This window comes from Lagopus leucura, unplaced genomic scaffold (genome assembly GCF_019238085.1).
Source record: "Lagopus leucura isolate 7727_CA_CO unplaced genomic scaffold, USGS_WTPT01 Super-Scaffold_100018, whole genome shotgun sequence".
NCBI classification, from domain to species: Eukaryota; Metazoa; Chordata; class Aves; order Galliformes; family Phasianidae; genus Lagopus; species Lagopus leucura.
In genome coordinates this window covers 6104686-6118793 of record NW_024962272.1, presented here as the reverse complement: position 1 = coordinate 6118793, position 14108 = coordinate 6104686, and the positions used below count along the sequence as shown (strand labels likewise).

Genomic DNA, 14108 nt, shown 5'->3' with positions numbered 1-14108 from the left:
AAGGGTGGTCCTGGGCTAGAGGCGCTGGGTGGACATTAGTTCCTGATTTCAGACTAGTGCAGCCCAATCTTTTGCTGTATTCCTTGCCCAAATGTACAAACTGAAAGATTTCACGTGACAAGAGAGTGAGCATTTCATGCGTGACTCGTCCTCTCCTGGCTCTGCTCTCTGTGGACCTTGTGCCTGGCCAAGGGTCTGAAGGGCTGCTTCTTCCGTTCCTTTTGTGCATTAAGGTACAAAGATCTGATTTTTCTGAAAGATCGGCTGAACAAGAGTTTCCTTTAATAAAACGTACTTATTTACGTTCTGGTTTAGAATCTACCCTCCTGCTGAGATGCTCGATCGCAACACTGGTAATTGCGCTCCCCACGCCTGCTGGTGACTTCCAGCAGTCAAACAACCGACCGGCCTCGCTGTGGGCGCTGCAGGGCCGACAGGGGCGGCGGGCTGGCGCCGCGGCACCGCGCGTTCGCGGGGCGGGGCGCAAGGCGGCGGTGACGCGCGGCTCGGGGAGGCGTTGCTCTCGCGAGAGCTCGGCGGCGCGCGGCCAGCGGCGGCCGCTCCCCATAAAAAGAGGGACGCGGCCCAGCCTCCGTACCGTGCGGCGGCGCTCGAGCTTCGAGGCGGCGGCGGCTGTGACAGCGCGTTTCTTCCCCGGGTGAGTACTGCCTGGTTCTCGTCGGCCGTCCGGGGCTGCGGGAGCCCTCGGCGACCTCGAGGCCGGCTCCGCAACATGGCTGAGCTCGGTGGCCGCCTGCCTGCCGGCCTCGCCGGGGGCTGCGGCTTCCCGCTCCGCGGGGCCGCCCCCGCTGCCTCCGTCATCGCATCGGCCGCTCTGCTGCCCCCGCGGGCGGCGGGTGCCCGTCCGCTGCTGGCTGCGTCCTGCCTACTCGATGAGGGCGATCCGGACCTGCTGCTGTGGAGATGTGCCGGTGCCGGGCTTGCCCGGGTGTGTCTCTGTAGATTTAGTTCAACCTCTCTACATTCATTCTGCACGTTATAGCGAGGCAGCTTGTGAACAGTGTGAGCCTCTATTGGTGTAACTTGAGTGAGAACTGTACTGACGTTATTGGTGCTTTCTGCAGTCGTCCAAGTGTTCTCAAGATCTGGGCCACAGTGATGGCTCACGTTTCAAACTTGACTGAATTACGCTAACTGGAGTGAGTAATGAGTAAAACTACTCATGGCAGGTTCTTCATCCCTCCTTCAGGCATCCTAAATTACAGGTTTAGTGAACTGTTAGCTTAAGAACAACAGTGTGGCTTTTCTTCCTAACTGGTTCTACAGTATATACATTTCTCTAGAAAAATAAATGAATCCATATGTCATATTTTTTTTGTAATTCTCCGATGAACTGCTGTACTTAAGTTCCTTTTTTTTGTATGTCATAGAATCACAGATTTGTCAGGGCTGGAAAAGGCCTCAGAGATCATCCAGTCCAACCATCCACCTATGACCTATACTTCCCTGCTCTGCTATGCCCCTTAGTAGAACATCTAAGTTCTTGAATGCCTCTAGGGACCGTGACTTGACCACATCCCTGGGAAGCCCATTCCAGGGTCTGGCTACTCTTCTTGAGAAGAAATGCTACTAATGTCCAACCTGAACCCCTGTGGTGCAACTTGTGCCCATTCTTTCTAGTCCTACTGCTAGTTACACAGGAGAAGAGGCTGACTCCCTCCTTGCCACAACTTTCTTTCATGTATTATGTAGAGAGCTACAAGATCTTCCCTGAGCCACCTCTTCTCCAGACTAAACATTCCCAGTTCTCTCAGCTGTTCCCCATAAGACTTGTTCTCCAGACCCTTCCCCAGCTTTATTACCTTTCTGTGGGTGTGCTTCATGGCTGCAATATCTTTTGTGTAGTGAGGGGTCCCAAACAGCATGGTACTTGAGGTACAGTCTCATGAGAGCTGACAGGGGAATGATCACTTCACTGCTTCTGCTGGCAGCACTGTTTCTGATACACGCCAGGGTGCCATTGGCCTTTTTGGCTATCTGGGCACACTACTGGCTGTCTTGTTTCAACTATCAGAAACAAGAAGATTCATGATATGTATATCCAACATGAAATTAAGACTCAAAATGAAGTCAAATATTTGCCCAACCAGTTTGTTATTAAATTCTTGGTTATTTAAGCCTGGGGATGGGAAGAAGGATGAAGAAAGTGATAGTAAAAAGGTCACAGATAAAAGCAAGGGCTCATTATATGAATGCAGCAATCACTCCCGCCAGTGTTGTGATGTTCCGTGATTCTGGGAACATACAATACAGGAAAAAGAAGTTTTTGTTTTTGTGGAATCCTTATATATACTGTATAGTCTGGTGCAGGCTTATCAACATCAGATAAGCCAAGGGCTCCACACAAGGCTGTAGCCACATCTTGGGAGTAGTCTGGAATGTGACTGGTTTGAAGACATTCCCTTTATCTTCCTTGTTCCTGACACCCAGATATAGGCAGAGACACCTCCAGTTGTCCTTGCATTCCACAGTAATCTTTGAGACAAAAGCTTTTTGTGTGGTGTCTCACACTGGCTCATGTTTTGCCATGTGTCCACCAACACTGTGGGTCCATTTCTTCCGTACAGTCTTCCAGTGACTCTGCACCAAGCCTGTGTCTTACTTGTATTGCCTAACCCGAAGAAAGCACTTAAGAAACAAAGTTTTTGAACTTCAAATTAATACAGTAAAACATAGCTCTTGCTTGCAAGAAAGTTCACATCTTTAATCCTCTTTATCTTTGGGGTTGATTACAAAGGAATTTTGTCAGTTTGAAAGCCTGGTGTTTAGATAAAGTTGCTTATAAGGATATGCTAACTCTGATATGCTCCTGTCGTAGGCTCAGTAAGATTCAAGACCTGAAAAAATGGCATTAGCAGCAATTGATCCACAACAGGTAAGTTCAAGTTAGCCCAGTAGTTTGTTTGTTTGTTTGTTTTTAACTGTCAAGCTTAGAAAAATGAGTAAACTAGCTTCTTTCTTTTTAAACAGAACATTGTATCAAGGGTAGCAAACCTTCCTTTGGTGAGCTCCACTTATGATATGGTGTCTACAGCCTACATAACCACAAAGGATAACCATCCCTATTTGAAGTCAGTATGTGAGATAGCAGAGAAAGGAGTGAAGACAATTACTTCAGTAGCCATGACTAGTGCTATGCCTATCATCCAGAAACTGGAACCACAGAGTAAGGCTAATATGGGGTTGCTGATAACTTTAATTCAGCTGATTGTTTTTTTTATATCCAGATGTGCTTACAATTAAACATGGTAGTGCTGGTTTGGTGCTGACTGAACCTGTTGCATTGCTTGTTGAGTAACTGATGTAACTGATTACGTGATGGGTATGATTTCGGGAGGGGGAATTCCAAATACTAAGCAAATTCAAGCTTTTGTAACACTGAACTGACTGGCTCCTCTTGAGTTGCAGGGTGGTTAAGTAGTCTCTTGCTCAACACCTTCCTCACCTTTCACCTGTTTTCAAGTTCTACTTTGTACTTTCTCTCAAGAGAACAACTTGTGACACAGTTGCCAAATTTAAACACAAGACTTTTGCAACCAGTTTCCTAATTCTGGCAGAAGCCTCAGCTTGTTACAACAGCTGCTTGTAAGGTCTAAGAAAAGACTGTGTCAGCTAGTGAGCTTGCTTAGGGCGTGATAAAAGCTGTCTTCTTTTTGAGGCTTAGTTGCCTCAAATCTCAATGAGAAGGGGGGAGAAGCTTTTTTGTGTGTGCTGTTGTGTGAGCGTCATTCTGAGAAGAAATATCAGCTGGAATTAAGACAAACTGACATCTTAAAACAATCATTTTTTTTTTTCTATAGTTGTGGTTGCCAACAACTATGCTTGTATAGGTCTTGATAAAATTGAAGAGAGACTTCCTATACTGAATCAACCCACTGATAAGGTAAGTCCTTTCCATGTACATATATTAAGCAGAAGAGCATGTGTACTGATTGTAGTTTCTGCTATCTCTAAAAATGCGAGGAGAGTTTCTATAAACCACACTTGCTTCACAGATTAGAAACCATGAGGAGATAAAGGGTGTTTCTATAGAACACCTTCTTGCTTTTTGAAGGTCACTGAGCCCTGTTTTTATTTTTTTCTTTTCCTTAAAAGAAGTTAGCCCACTATTTAACATAGGTGTAGCTACTCTTCACTGGTGGACATCTATTTTTTTAAGTATCTTTTTCCTGTGCAGTATGAAGAGGATGTGTGATTTATGTTACTGTTAGTTTTAGTATAATTGTTTCTAGGGTTATGTAGCTCTCCCTAGCAAATTTTATTTATTTCTGTGAACTAACATATTTTCTTTGGCAGGTTGTTGCCAATGCTAAGGGTGTAGTTGTTGGAGCCAGAGAAGCTGTAACAACCACCATGACTGGTGCCAAGGAAACTGTTGCTCACAAAATCACTGGAGTTGTGGGCAAGACTAAAGAAGCAGTGCAAGACAGTGTAGAAATGACTAAGTCTGTTGTCAATGGTGGCATCAACACTGTCTTGGGAAGTCGTGTGGTGCAAATGATGAGCAGTGGAATGGACAGTGCTCTCACTAAATCAGAGACCCTTGTAGACCAGTATCTCCCACTAACAGAAGCAGAACTAGGTAAGACCATTTCAAGATTTAATTTTGTTGGTATACTTATACTGGAGAAAAAATAAGCAATCATCTGCTTACTAGTTGTTTGTAATGGGGAGGGGGCATATGCTTCCCAAACTGCCTTGTTGATAGATAATCAAGTAGAATGGATGTTAGGTCCCTATACTTTAGAATTCTGTCAACTAAACCTCTAGTTAAGACTGTGAGCAAGTCCAGTAATCAGTTGTTACTAAGCAAACACTTTATCTTGCTAATCTAAAGCTTTCTTCCATTGATCAATCTGCTTCCTTTCCAATTACCAGAAAGAGAAGCTGCGAAAGTTGAAGGTTTTGAAGTTGGAGTCCAAAAGCCAAGTTATTATGTTCGACTAGGATCTCTGTCTTCAAAGTTCCGTGCACGTGCCTACCAACAAGCCTTAAACAAAGTGAGAGATGCTAAACAAAAAGGCCAGGAGACAATTTCTCAGCTGCACAACACTGTTAGTCTGGTAAGTTTAAGCTTTTAGGTGTAAAATGCTGCAAATGTTGGTATAGGGTTAGAGTACTGAGAAAAAGTGACATGGGAAAATAGGATTGCTCCCTGATTAAATGCATTTTCAAAATATTAAAAATGTCATACTTGGTGCTTTTCACAACCAGATAGGAGAGATCCTATGTCAAAGTGATCTGCAAACAAACTACCAGTTCCTTTTAATTTTGAACACTGCAGAAATAGAAATAACATGTTAAAAAAGGTATTACTGTTCTGATACAACTTAGCGAAGATAATGTCTTGCAATTTGGAAACACTTTAGTGTGCTTTAACTAATTCTTCTATGCTAAAAAAAAAAGTAGGATGCTTCACTTGCTTTTCTTGCTGTGGGTGCTTAAGCATTTCTGGGTACTTCAGTAATCTGATATACATACCTTATGTACAACAGGAATTGTACATAAAGTTATGGCCTTCTATGTACTTCCAATTCCTTTGTGTAGGAAGCTAGTTGGGGGAGTGTAAAATAGTTCAGGTAGATAGAGAAGTAAACTGCTTCTAGTTTTCTAGTTTTCTCTTTGATGATAAGCAATGTGCTACATTCCCCAGAGTCACTTATCCTAAACTTCAGATGCTTAAAGGGTTACAAAGCCCTAATGAAACTGTTTTGGACTCTTTCTTTACTTCCTTGTTTGGCTGTATTTCAGATCGAGTATGCCAGAAAGAACATGAATAGTGCCAATCAGAAACTTCTTGGTGCTCAGGAAAAGCTTTATCAATCCTGGGTAGAATGGAAGAAAAATACAGGTCAAAATGATGGTGATGAATCGCATAGTGCTGAGGTAAATAGATGTAAATCTAAACTAGAAATAAATGCATTGCATATTGTCAAGGTGATACTGGCAAGCTAACAGTCTGTATAGTGCATAACATCTTAACAGCACAGAATACTTATGAGCAAATGTGGACTCTGAATGCTGAAGCCCAGGACAACTGCTAGTGATTACTATGAAATGTAGGAGACATCCTGATTCATAAACAAGCCTACTTTTCTGCAAGCGCTACTGGATTCATTGTCTTTTCAAAAGAGTAGTCATCCTGCTCGACATATGAGCTTGTTTAGATATCTGTACCTAGATAGCTGGGATTCCCTTATATGGCCAGACCAGAAATAGCAGTTTGTAAGTATAAAGCAGTTTGAGGAATAGTCATATGTAGCTTTGAACAGTGGCTCATTGACTAGAATATATTTACTTGCTATCATTTCTTATCTAGAGATGAAACAAGAGATTGCTTATCTTTGCTAGGAAGAAGCTGTCAGTGTTTCTGTTCCACAAAGTACTTGAACATTAAAAAATCAAGTACTTTCAAGTTATCTCTGACTCTTTGTTCTTAAACATTATTACATTATCTTCTACATCTTTTGCCCTTTTTGTTCTCCCTTGTCTCTTGAGCAACATGAAGCTAGTTATAGTTGTTAAAAATATACTGATGGGCTGTCATGCTTTTATTTCTAGCACATTGAGTCAAGAACTCTAGCTATTGCGCAGAGTCTCACTCAGCAGCTTCAGACCACCTGCCTCACACTGGTTACGAGCATACAGGGGCTGCCACAGAGTGTGCAGGATCAGGTTTACAGTGTTCGCTCAATGGCTGGTGATGTCTACGAAATCTTCCGATCGGCATCCTCCTTCCAGGAACTATCAGACAGCTTTCTTACTACTAGCAAAGGACAGCTGAAGAAAATGAAGGAGTCTCTGGATGATGTGATGGATTATCTTGTTAACAACACACCGCTCAACTGGCTGGTAGGTCCCTTTTACCCACAACTGCCTGGCCCTCAGCATGCTGAGAACGAAGGTGAAGGGGAGAAAAATTCCAGCCAGAAAGACAAACAGCTTGAACACAATATTGAGTAAATTGCACAGCATGTGTGTACCCTGCAGACTGGCCAAACAAGTGATGTTTAACAACTGTAGCTGTCAAAAAGTCTTGGAGAAAAAACATGGAGTGGTGAGAAGAGACTCTCCCACAAATGAGTTGTAAAGCTATTCTAAAACAGACATGTGATTAAGTGCCTAAAAATTGGCAGCTTACAGTTGTCAGGATGCCTTGTTTGTCTGTAAAGTCAAGAAACCTCACCTTGCTTATTAATGGTACTAATAGTTTTATTCTAAATTAGATAAATTGCAATTAAAAGCATTTCATTTATTGTTTAATTTCTTATCAGAATAACCTCAGAATGGCTTGGGTTGGAAAGGTCTTCAAAGATCATCAGGTTGCAAGCCCCTTGTGCTGGAAGGGTTGCCAACAGTTAGGTCAAGCACTAGGCGAGGTTGCAGGGTCCTATCCAGCCTGGCCTTGAATGCCTGCAGGGACGGGCCATCCACAACCTCTGGACAGCCTGTTCCAGGGCCTCACCTACCCTCTAAGCAGAAAAACTTCCCCTGACATCTAATCTAAGTCTTCCTTCCTTTAGTTTGAAACCATTCCCCCTTCTCCTATCACTATCTGCCAATGTTTTATTTTTTTTAAAAAAAAGAGTTAAAATATCTCTTCTGTTTATAATTCCCCTTTAAGTATAACAAAGTCTCCCCACAGCTGCAGGCCCAGCTCCTTCAGCCTGTCTCCATATTAGAGGTACTCCCACCTTCTGATAATCCTTGTGGCTCTCCTCCAGACCCTCTCCAAAAGCTCAGTATCTTCTCTGTGCTGGTGGCCCCGGTCCTCGATGCAGTATTCCAGATGGGACCTCGTAAAGGTGGAGTAGAGAGGGATGCTCACCTCCCTCACCCAGCTGGCTTCTCTTCTGATGTAGCCCAGGGTACTGTTGGCCTTCAAGCGCTTGCTGTTGGCTCACATCAAATTCCTCATCTACCAGGACCCCTCAATCTTTCTTGGCAGGGCTACTCTCAAGAAGTTCTCCCAGACTGTACTCATATCTGGGATTGCTTTATTATACTTTAAGTTCATGGGGGCTTGCCTTTCAAGTTTATCAAGGTCCCTCTGGATGGCATCCCTTCATTCTACCATATCAACTGCACGACTCAGCATGGTTCCATCTGCAAACTTGCTGAGGGTGCACTGCATCCAGTCATCTGTGTCACTGATAAAGACTTTAATAGGTACTTGTCCCAAGACAGACCCCTGGGGAATGCCACTCATTGCTGGCCTCCACCTGGACACAGAGCCATTGACCATAACCTTCTAGCTGTGGCCTTCCATCCGAGTCCTTATCTACCAAATAGTCCATCCTCCAAAATTTAGAGATAAGGATGTGCTGGGAAAGAAAGAAACCCAGCATATAATAGCCTTATGTGCTATGAAATGCATTTAAAAGCTTTGCATTTTAGCTAAGTGTACTTAAATTCTGTATTTGCTGCAGATTATGCGTTTGATTATTATTTTGTATCTGGCTGTCTTAAAGGAACTGCTACCTAATTCATGAAAATACATGCAGAAATCCATAGCAGGAAGTGGGGTTTCTGACTGAGTCAGCTTGAGTTACTTAAATGCTGTGCCAGTGTTCTTACTAACAGTACAATTGTATTACACAGCAACTTGACTAAATCATTATCAAAGTGTATTTTTCATAACATAGTATAAAGACAAGATTCATGCTGTTTGTACCCAGCTGCCTGCTGTTGTATGTTTTTTTTGTAGCCAACTTTTTGTAATTCATTTTGTACTTTAGTAATAAATGCTTCAGCAGCCAAAGTCTGTCTCCATTTGAATGGTGTGCAAAACTTGTAACTTGCTGTTCTGTGACTCTTTCAAGCTGGGTCTGAGAGAAAGCAAGCTTGCAATGCAAAAGTAGACATTAAAAATGTGTTTGTGTGTGTCTGTGTGTATAGATAAGTAACGTCTTCCTTCCTCCTTTTGAGTTCTTGTGTACCCTTCCATTCAGTCTTCGCTTTACTGTTGCTTTTTTTTGGTGTTTACTGTTAATGATCTCAGCTGTGAACTTGCAGATGGTCTTACAGTGACTAAAAAGGATATAGGCAAAAGTCAACATTCTCTTCCCTTTAAGTGTTCTCTGAGTATGAAACTCCCAGCTACCTGCTTTGGCTGCTGGCTCCCTATAGCCAGTATAAATTATTTCTTTAACTTTACGTATGCTCTTTTGAACTTGACTGATATGAATTTAGCACTCAAGACTTTGGAGTTGTTCACCAGTAAGTCTTGTGATTCCTTGCTCTGCAAGGGAGTTACTGTAACTCAGAAATAAGATGCCATGGTTTAGAGCTCTCCAGATAAATCTAGCGCTCTGTGCATTGCAATCATTTAATGTAGCAGCAATGGTCTTGGTTTCAAAGAGGTCATCAAGTAGAGTGATGCAAAGCTGGAGTTCCCTGTCAAAGGGAAGCCTGTCCCCTAGTCAAAGGTGCAGTTAGTTGGCATGTTTATACATGGACCAATGCCTCCTTCCTGGTATGGTTGTGAGCAACTAAAACAAGTTATATACACTCTGGCCTTCTTATGGGAGTGGATTAAAACTTTTGGAATTTTAAAAAAATATAATAAAATTGTAATGACAGAGGACTATAGATCAGGATTCTAGAATTTTCAGCCTTAAATACTTGTTTTTTGCATAAGGGGTTTTTAAGTGTAAGTTAATATGAGGCAGCAAGATATCTTTCCATCTAGAACCTGAGTTAAGCCTCTTGTAATTCTTTCAGCAATTAATTCTGTTTTAAGTACTGACCAAGTTCTTTTTAATCTCTGTAATAAGAGTTATAGGATGCACCCTTTGTAGCAATGCTTTGAAGGAGAGCAGGGCTAATCGGGTTTGCAAGCAGCTGTTCATTCAATGAAGGGAATCTCCATTTTTATGCATATTTTTTAAAGCTCAGGTATGGCTACGGACCTTCAAACTGAAAAGAGGAATCAAATAAGATATATAAATGGCTCACTGTCTGAAGAGTGAGAAATAAACAGCAGTAATTGATATTACTGCAACAGTAAGAGCTTTCTGTTCTGCCTTAAGTTGCACTCAGGATCGCACTCTTTTAGAGGGTTATCTAGCCTTACTAATGACCAGCAAGAAGACAAAAATAGAAAGCAAAGAAATAATTTCCCTGTCAAGTCCTGAGAAACGTTCATCTCACTGTGTATTATTGTGTGGCTTCTGTGTAAGTTATTTTGAATTTCTACAGCTAGTGTCCACAAACAGAGGAATGACTGGTTAAATATTTATATAATGGCTGAGCTGACAGTATGTTGTGCCAAAACACTGTACAAAAACTTTGTATCATTCTACTGTGGTTTCTTTTTTAACCTGCTTACAAAGCAAGTGTACAGAATATTAAGGAATTAGGAACCTTGGTTGGTGGAAGAGAAGGCTAAGTAATGGTGAATTAATATGATCCTGATTTATTATATCAAATGCAAGTCCTTGGATTTAAATTAGATTTTTCCTAATGAGGAATGCACTGGATGCTTGAACTGAACTGCAACACTAACTTGTGTGGATATGTTCTTGCTGGTAATCTTAGATGGTTTATCCTTGGACTATATTAATTACAATACTCAGAATAAAATTTTCTGCCTTTTTCTAGCACAGCCTGAAAGAATGTCTGCTAAAATGCCCACTAGAGTTAAGGATGACTTAGATATCTTCCAAAGTCATAGGTTTTTTGCAGCAGTATATGAAAACCTATGGACTGAAAATGATTAACATTCTAATAACTGCTGAAAACTCAAATGGAAGGAGAAAAGTCTAAAATATTAACAAGAGCCTGCTCGTAAATTCTCCCTGTAATTTTACTAGTTTCTTAATTATTGCATATATCAAACAGTTCAGATACACTACACAGAAACTTAGAATCATCAACTTAGTATACTTTTAGTTCAAAAAACACGAGGGTTTTGTTTGGGCTACAGAGCTCTGACATTTTACAGAACCATGGAATTGCTTGAGTTGGAAGAGACCTTGGAATCTTGTTCCATTCATGCTAGTTGAAACTTCCCTTTTCACTTGCCATTGTTGCTTATCATCATTGGCTAAAAAATATTAAATACAAACATTCATAAAAAAAACTCCCCATAGTATGAAAGCTTCACAAGCATGTCCATAGCAGCACACATATTGGCAAAATCCACATTAAAAGATTTGTGTAAGCAAAAGACTTGCTGCTGGGCCCCAGCTAGTTTGCCTGAAACTGCAGGGAAAAAAAAAAAAAAAAAAAAAAAAAAGTGGAAAGCTCTTGAAATCTCTTTAATTCTGTAGATATGACTAGTATTTTCTAAACTGAAGCTTACAGTAATACTGTGGAGCTAGTGAAATAGTGAAAGAATTTAGGAACAACTGATAGATCATTTCTGCATTTTAAAAATAAAGAGCTCTTTAGTCAAAAGAAAAAAAAATCTCAAACCATCCAAAATAACGTTCCTCTAAGGCAGCTGATTTTTAAAAAGAGACATAAAAACAGAAAGTTGAACTTAATTTTGTTAGTTTTTGAGCATGATATGTTCTTTATTTGCATAATCAGCAAATATTCAACGTATGGCTTGTTGGTGGTGGTGTGCAGTGCTTTGTTCAAGTTTTGTTAAGTTACTTGGACTGAAAATAGATCTCTTTTGGATACTACAATCTCTGATGACTAAAGACAAGTTCTTGTTTTGAAAGCAAACAAAGTAAGAATTACCTCTCAAATTGCTAGTGACTCAGCTCTAAAAAAAAAAAAAAAATAGCAAGAAAAAGAAGATATGAGTTCAAAATTAAGTTAATGTTGACATTAACTTTTGGTTTGTAAGAGAGCAAAACTGCTGATGTATGTTTTGCATAATTTCATACAAGTTTTCTGTAAGCTTTGTGCTAGTCCATATAAGAAGATCTAACAATCTTATGGAGGAGTGGTATGAAGAAGGGTCCTATCTGATCTCATTCTCTGTTGCATACATTGACTTACTAGTTTGTTCCAACTTCTTATCAACTATGAAATGAGAGTATAACTAAACACAAAAGTGATATAAAAGTGAAGGTCTTTTACCTAAGCAAGCCTAAAACATCAGGAATTTGCACCGCTTTGGCTACACTGATGCAGATAGTAATGTGTTCTCTTTTAAAAGAATGTAGCATGTTCAAAACTTAGATGAATAATACTGAGACAAACCCTGTTTTGCTCAGCTGCACCAATACATTCCAGTTTAAAATTGCTTTGTGGATGTGAACATCTTACATTAATGGGGTTAACTACATTAACTTACAGCATATGTGCTAAGGAAATTAAGAAAACACCAACTTCAGTCAGAGGTTGATCACCCTATGATCAACAGGATCAACATGGTCAGAAATAATAGAAATATCCTGTTCCTAACTTACAGAGAAAATTATCACTGATCAGACAGTTACTGAGCATGGTGACGTGCCCTACTCATTCCAAATACAGAATTGTGGAGTAGTTTGGATGGGAGGGACATCCAGTTTGAACCCTTGCTGTGGGCAGAACATTTCCTACTAGAATCAGACTGCCCAAGGCCCCATCCAGCCTGTTTAGCTCTATTCCATTGCCTACTATAAAATCCTTTCTTCTAAGCAACTGATTTATAGCTTACATAATATTTGGCCTTGATACCACGTTTGTGACTGAACATATTTAACTCTGTATTTAGTATTTTGAGTCTGATTTCAAGAAATGCTGAGCATGTTCATCTCTTGATTTCAGTCAGGAGTACAACATTTTTTTAGTTCTACTTTTGAATTTTTTTAAATTTTGTTCCTACAGGTTCCAGATTTCACTATTACAGACCTGTCTTCAGAGTCAGATGATATCCCAGACATCTTGGATTTGGACGAAGAAGATCAGCAAGACTTTTCACGCACAAATGGCCCATATACTACAGGGCAAAGAGCTGAATGAAGAGAAAGAGGAAAATGTATTTTTGATACATTGTATTCTTGCCACGTTTAACTTATATTTCTCCTTTTAAAAGTCGAATCTACCTACCTTTGGACTTTTTTTTTTTTTTTTTTTTTTTTTTTTTTTAAATCAGAGCTGTTTCTTCTAGCTGCATCAAAACTGACTATTCTTTCCAAGGACTACATGCTAAATTAATTTATTAGCTTTTGTGTCAAGCTCCTGTTCTACAAGCCAGGTATAGCCTAACGAGCATATCCAATGTTCTAGTATTTGCTAATTATTTGTATAGCTGTTTGTTTTCCAGTTGGCAACAGCCAAGAGAACACCCCAGTGCTTTGCATAAAGGGCTGCCAACAAAAGGAGTTTATGAGGATTTGCCCCACAACTTCTCCTTCCAGTCTTCCCAAAAAAGCTCTTCTGCATCTACCTCTTTGCTGCTGGGAGGGGCAGGAGACTTGGGCCATCTCAGATTCTCTCAGGTTGATTTTTCTGGGCTCTATGCCCTAACAGCATAGAGATGGGTCCCTTTGGCATGGGTGCTTTGTGTACAACAGGATGTTCCTTCTTTCCGCTTTACCTCCTGCATGCAAAATTGCTGGCCATCCCGATGCTGACTGTTGTGAGGCCTCAGCAGGAGAGGCTAAATGCTCGAAAAGGAAGTGGAGCAGAAGGATGGCAGCTGGAAATGGAGGGGGAAGATACTAGGAAATGAGAGGGAATAGAGAAGGGTAAGGTAGAAGCAGATTTATGATAAGAAAAAGGTTTAAAAAGTCAAGAAGCGAATTGAAGGTAGGGGTGTTTCTGTTGTCAGCAGTAACCTTCTCACAATTAAACAAACACTGGGTTAACTGCTTGCTAGGAAATGCCGAAGCCGCGCTAGAGAGCACACAGCGCTTTCTGAGTGGGCGGTGCCGGGCGGACGCCGCTCGCTGCGTTTCTCTGGGGATCACAACCGCGCTTGGGCGCGGGGCCGCGCGTCGGCAGGGGCAGCGCGCCTGGGGATGGGCCCGGCACCGCCTCCCCGGCCGCGTCCGGCCACAGGAATGCCTTGAAATAAAAGACTGAACTGCACAGCCTGCTGTCAGTGCGAGTTTTACTTGCTTTTCGCGGTGAGGTTATACGATCACCTGAGCCAGGGAGGCCCCGACAGGCCAGCCCGGCCCTGCAGGCCTGGCGCTGCT

General features: G+C 41.4%; 1 protein-coding gene across 2 annotated transcripts; it reads left to right on the top strand.

Annotated features, from left to right (window-relative positions):
- Positions 1-557: 557 nt before the first annotated feature.
- Positions 558-13921, top strand: PLIN2 (perilipin 2). Of its 2 annotated transcripts, XM_042877455.1 has the most exons (9): positions 558-658; positions 2840-2896; positions 2992-3187; positions 3822-3904; positions 4318-4603; positions 4900-5084; positions 5773-5907; positions 6583-6873; positions 12793-13921. In XM_042877455.1, exons 2-9 carry the CDS (start codon positions 2867-2869, stop codon positions 12925-12927), a joined length of 1341 nt encoding a protein of 446 aa, XP_042733389.1. In that variant the 5' UTR covers positions 558-658; positions 2840-2866; the 3' UTR covers positions 12928-13921. The 2 variants fall into 2 exon arrangements, with proteins under 2 accessions (XP_042733389.1, XP_042733390.1); XM_042877456.1 differs by lacking the exon at positions 12793-13921 and having other exon boundaries at positions 6583-7488.
- The last annotated feature ends 187 nt before the right edge of the window (positions 13922-14108 follow it).

What these genes read in the sequence shown, in the direction of transcription:
- PLIN2 (XM_042877455.1), top strand. Translation starts at nt 2,867, where the DNA reads ATGGCATTAGCAGCAATTGATCCACAACAG. An exon ending in CCAGAAACTGGAACCACAGA is followed by an intron (nt 3,188 to 3,821) that starts GTAAGGCTAATA and finishes TTTTTTCTATAG; the next exon opens with TTGTGGTTGCCAACAACTAT. An exon ending in TGAATCAACCCACTGATAAG is followed by an intron (nt 3,905 to 4,317) that starts GTAAGTCCTTTC and finishes TTTCTTTGGCAG; the next exon opens with GTTGTTGCCAATGCTAAGGG.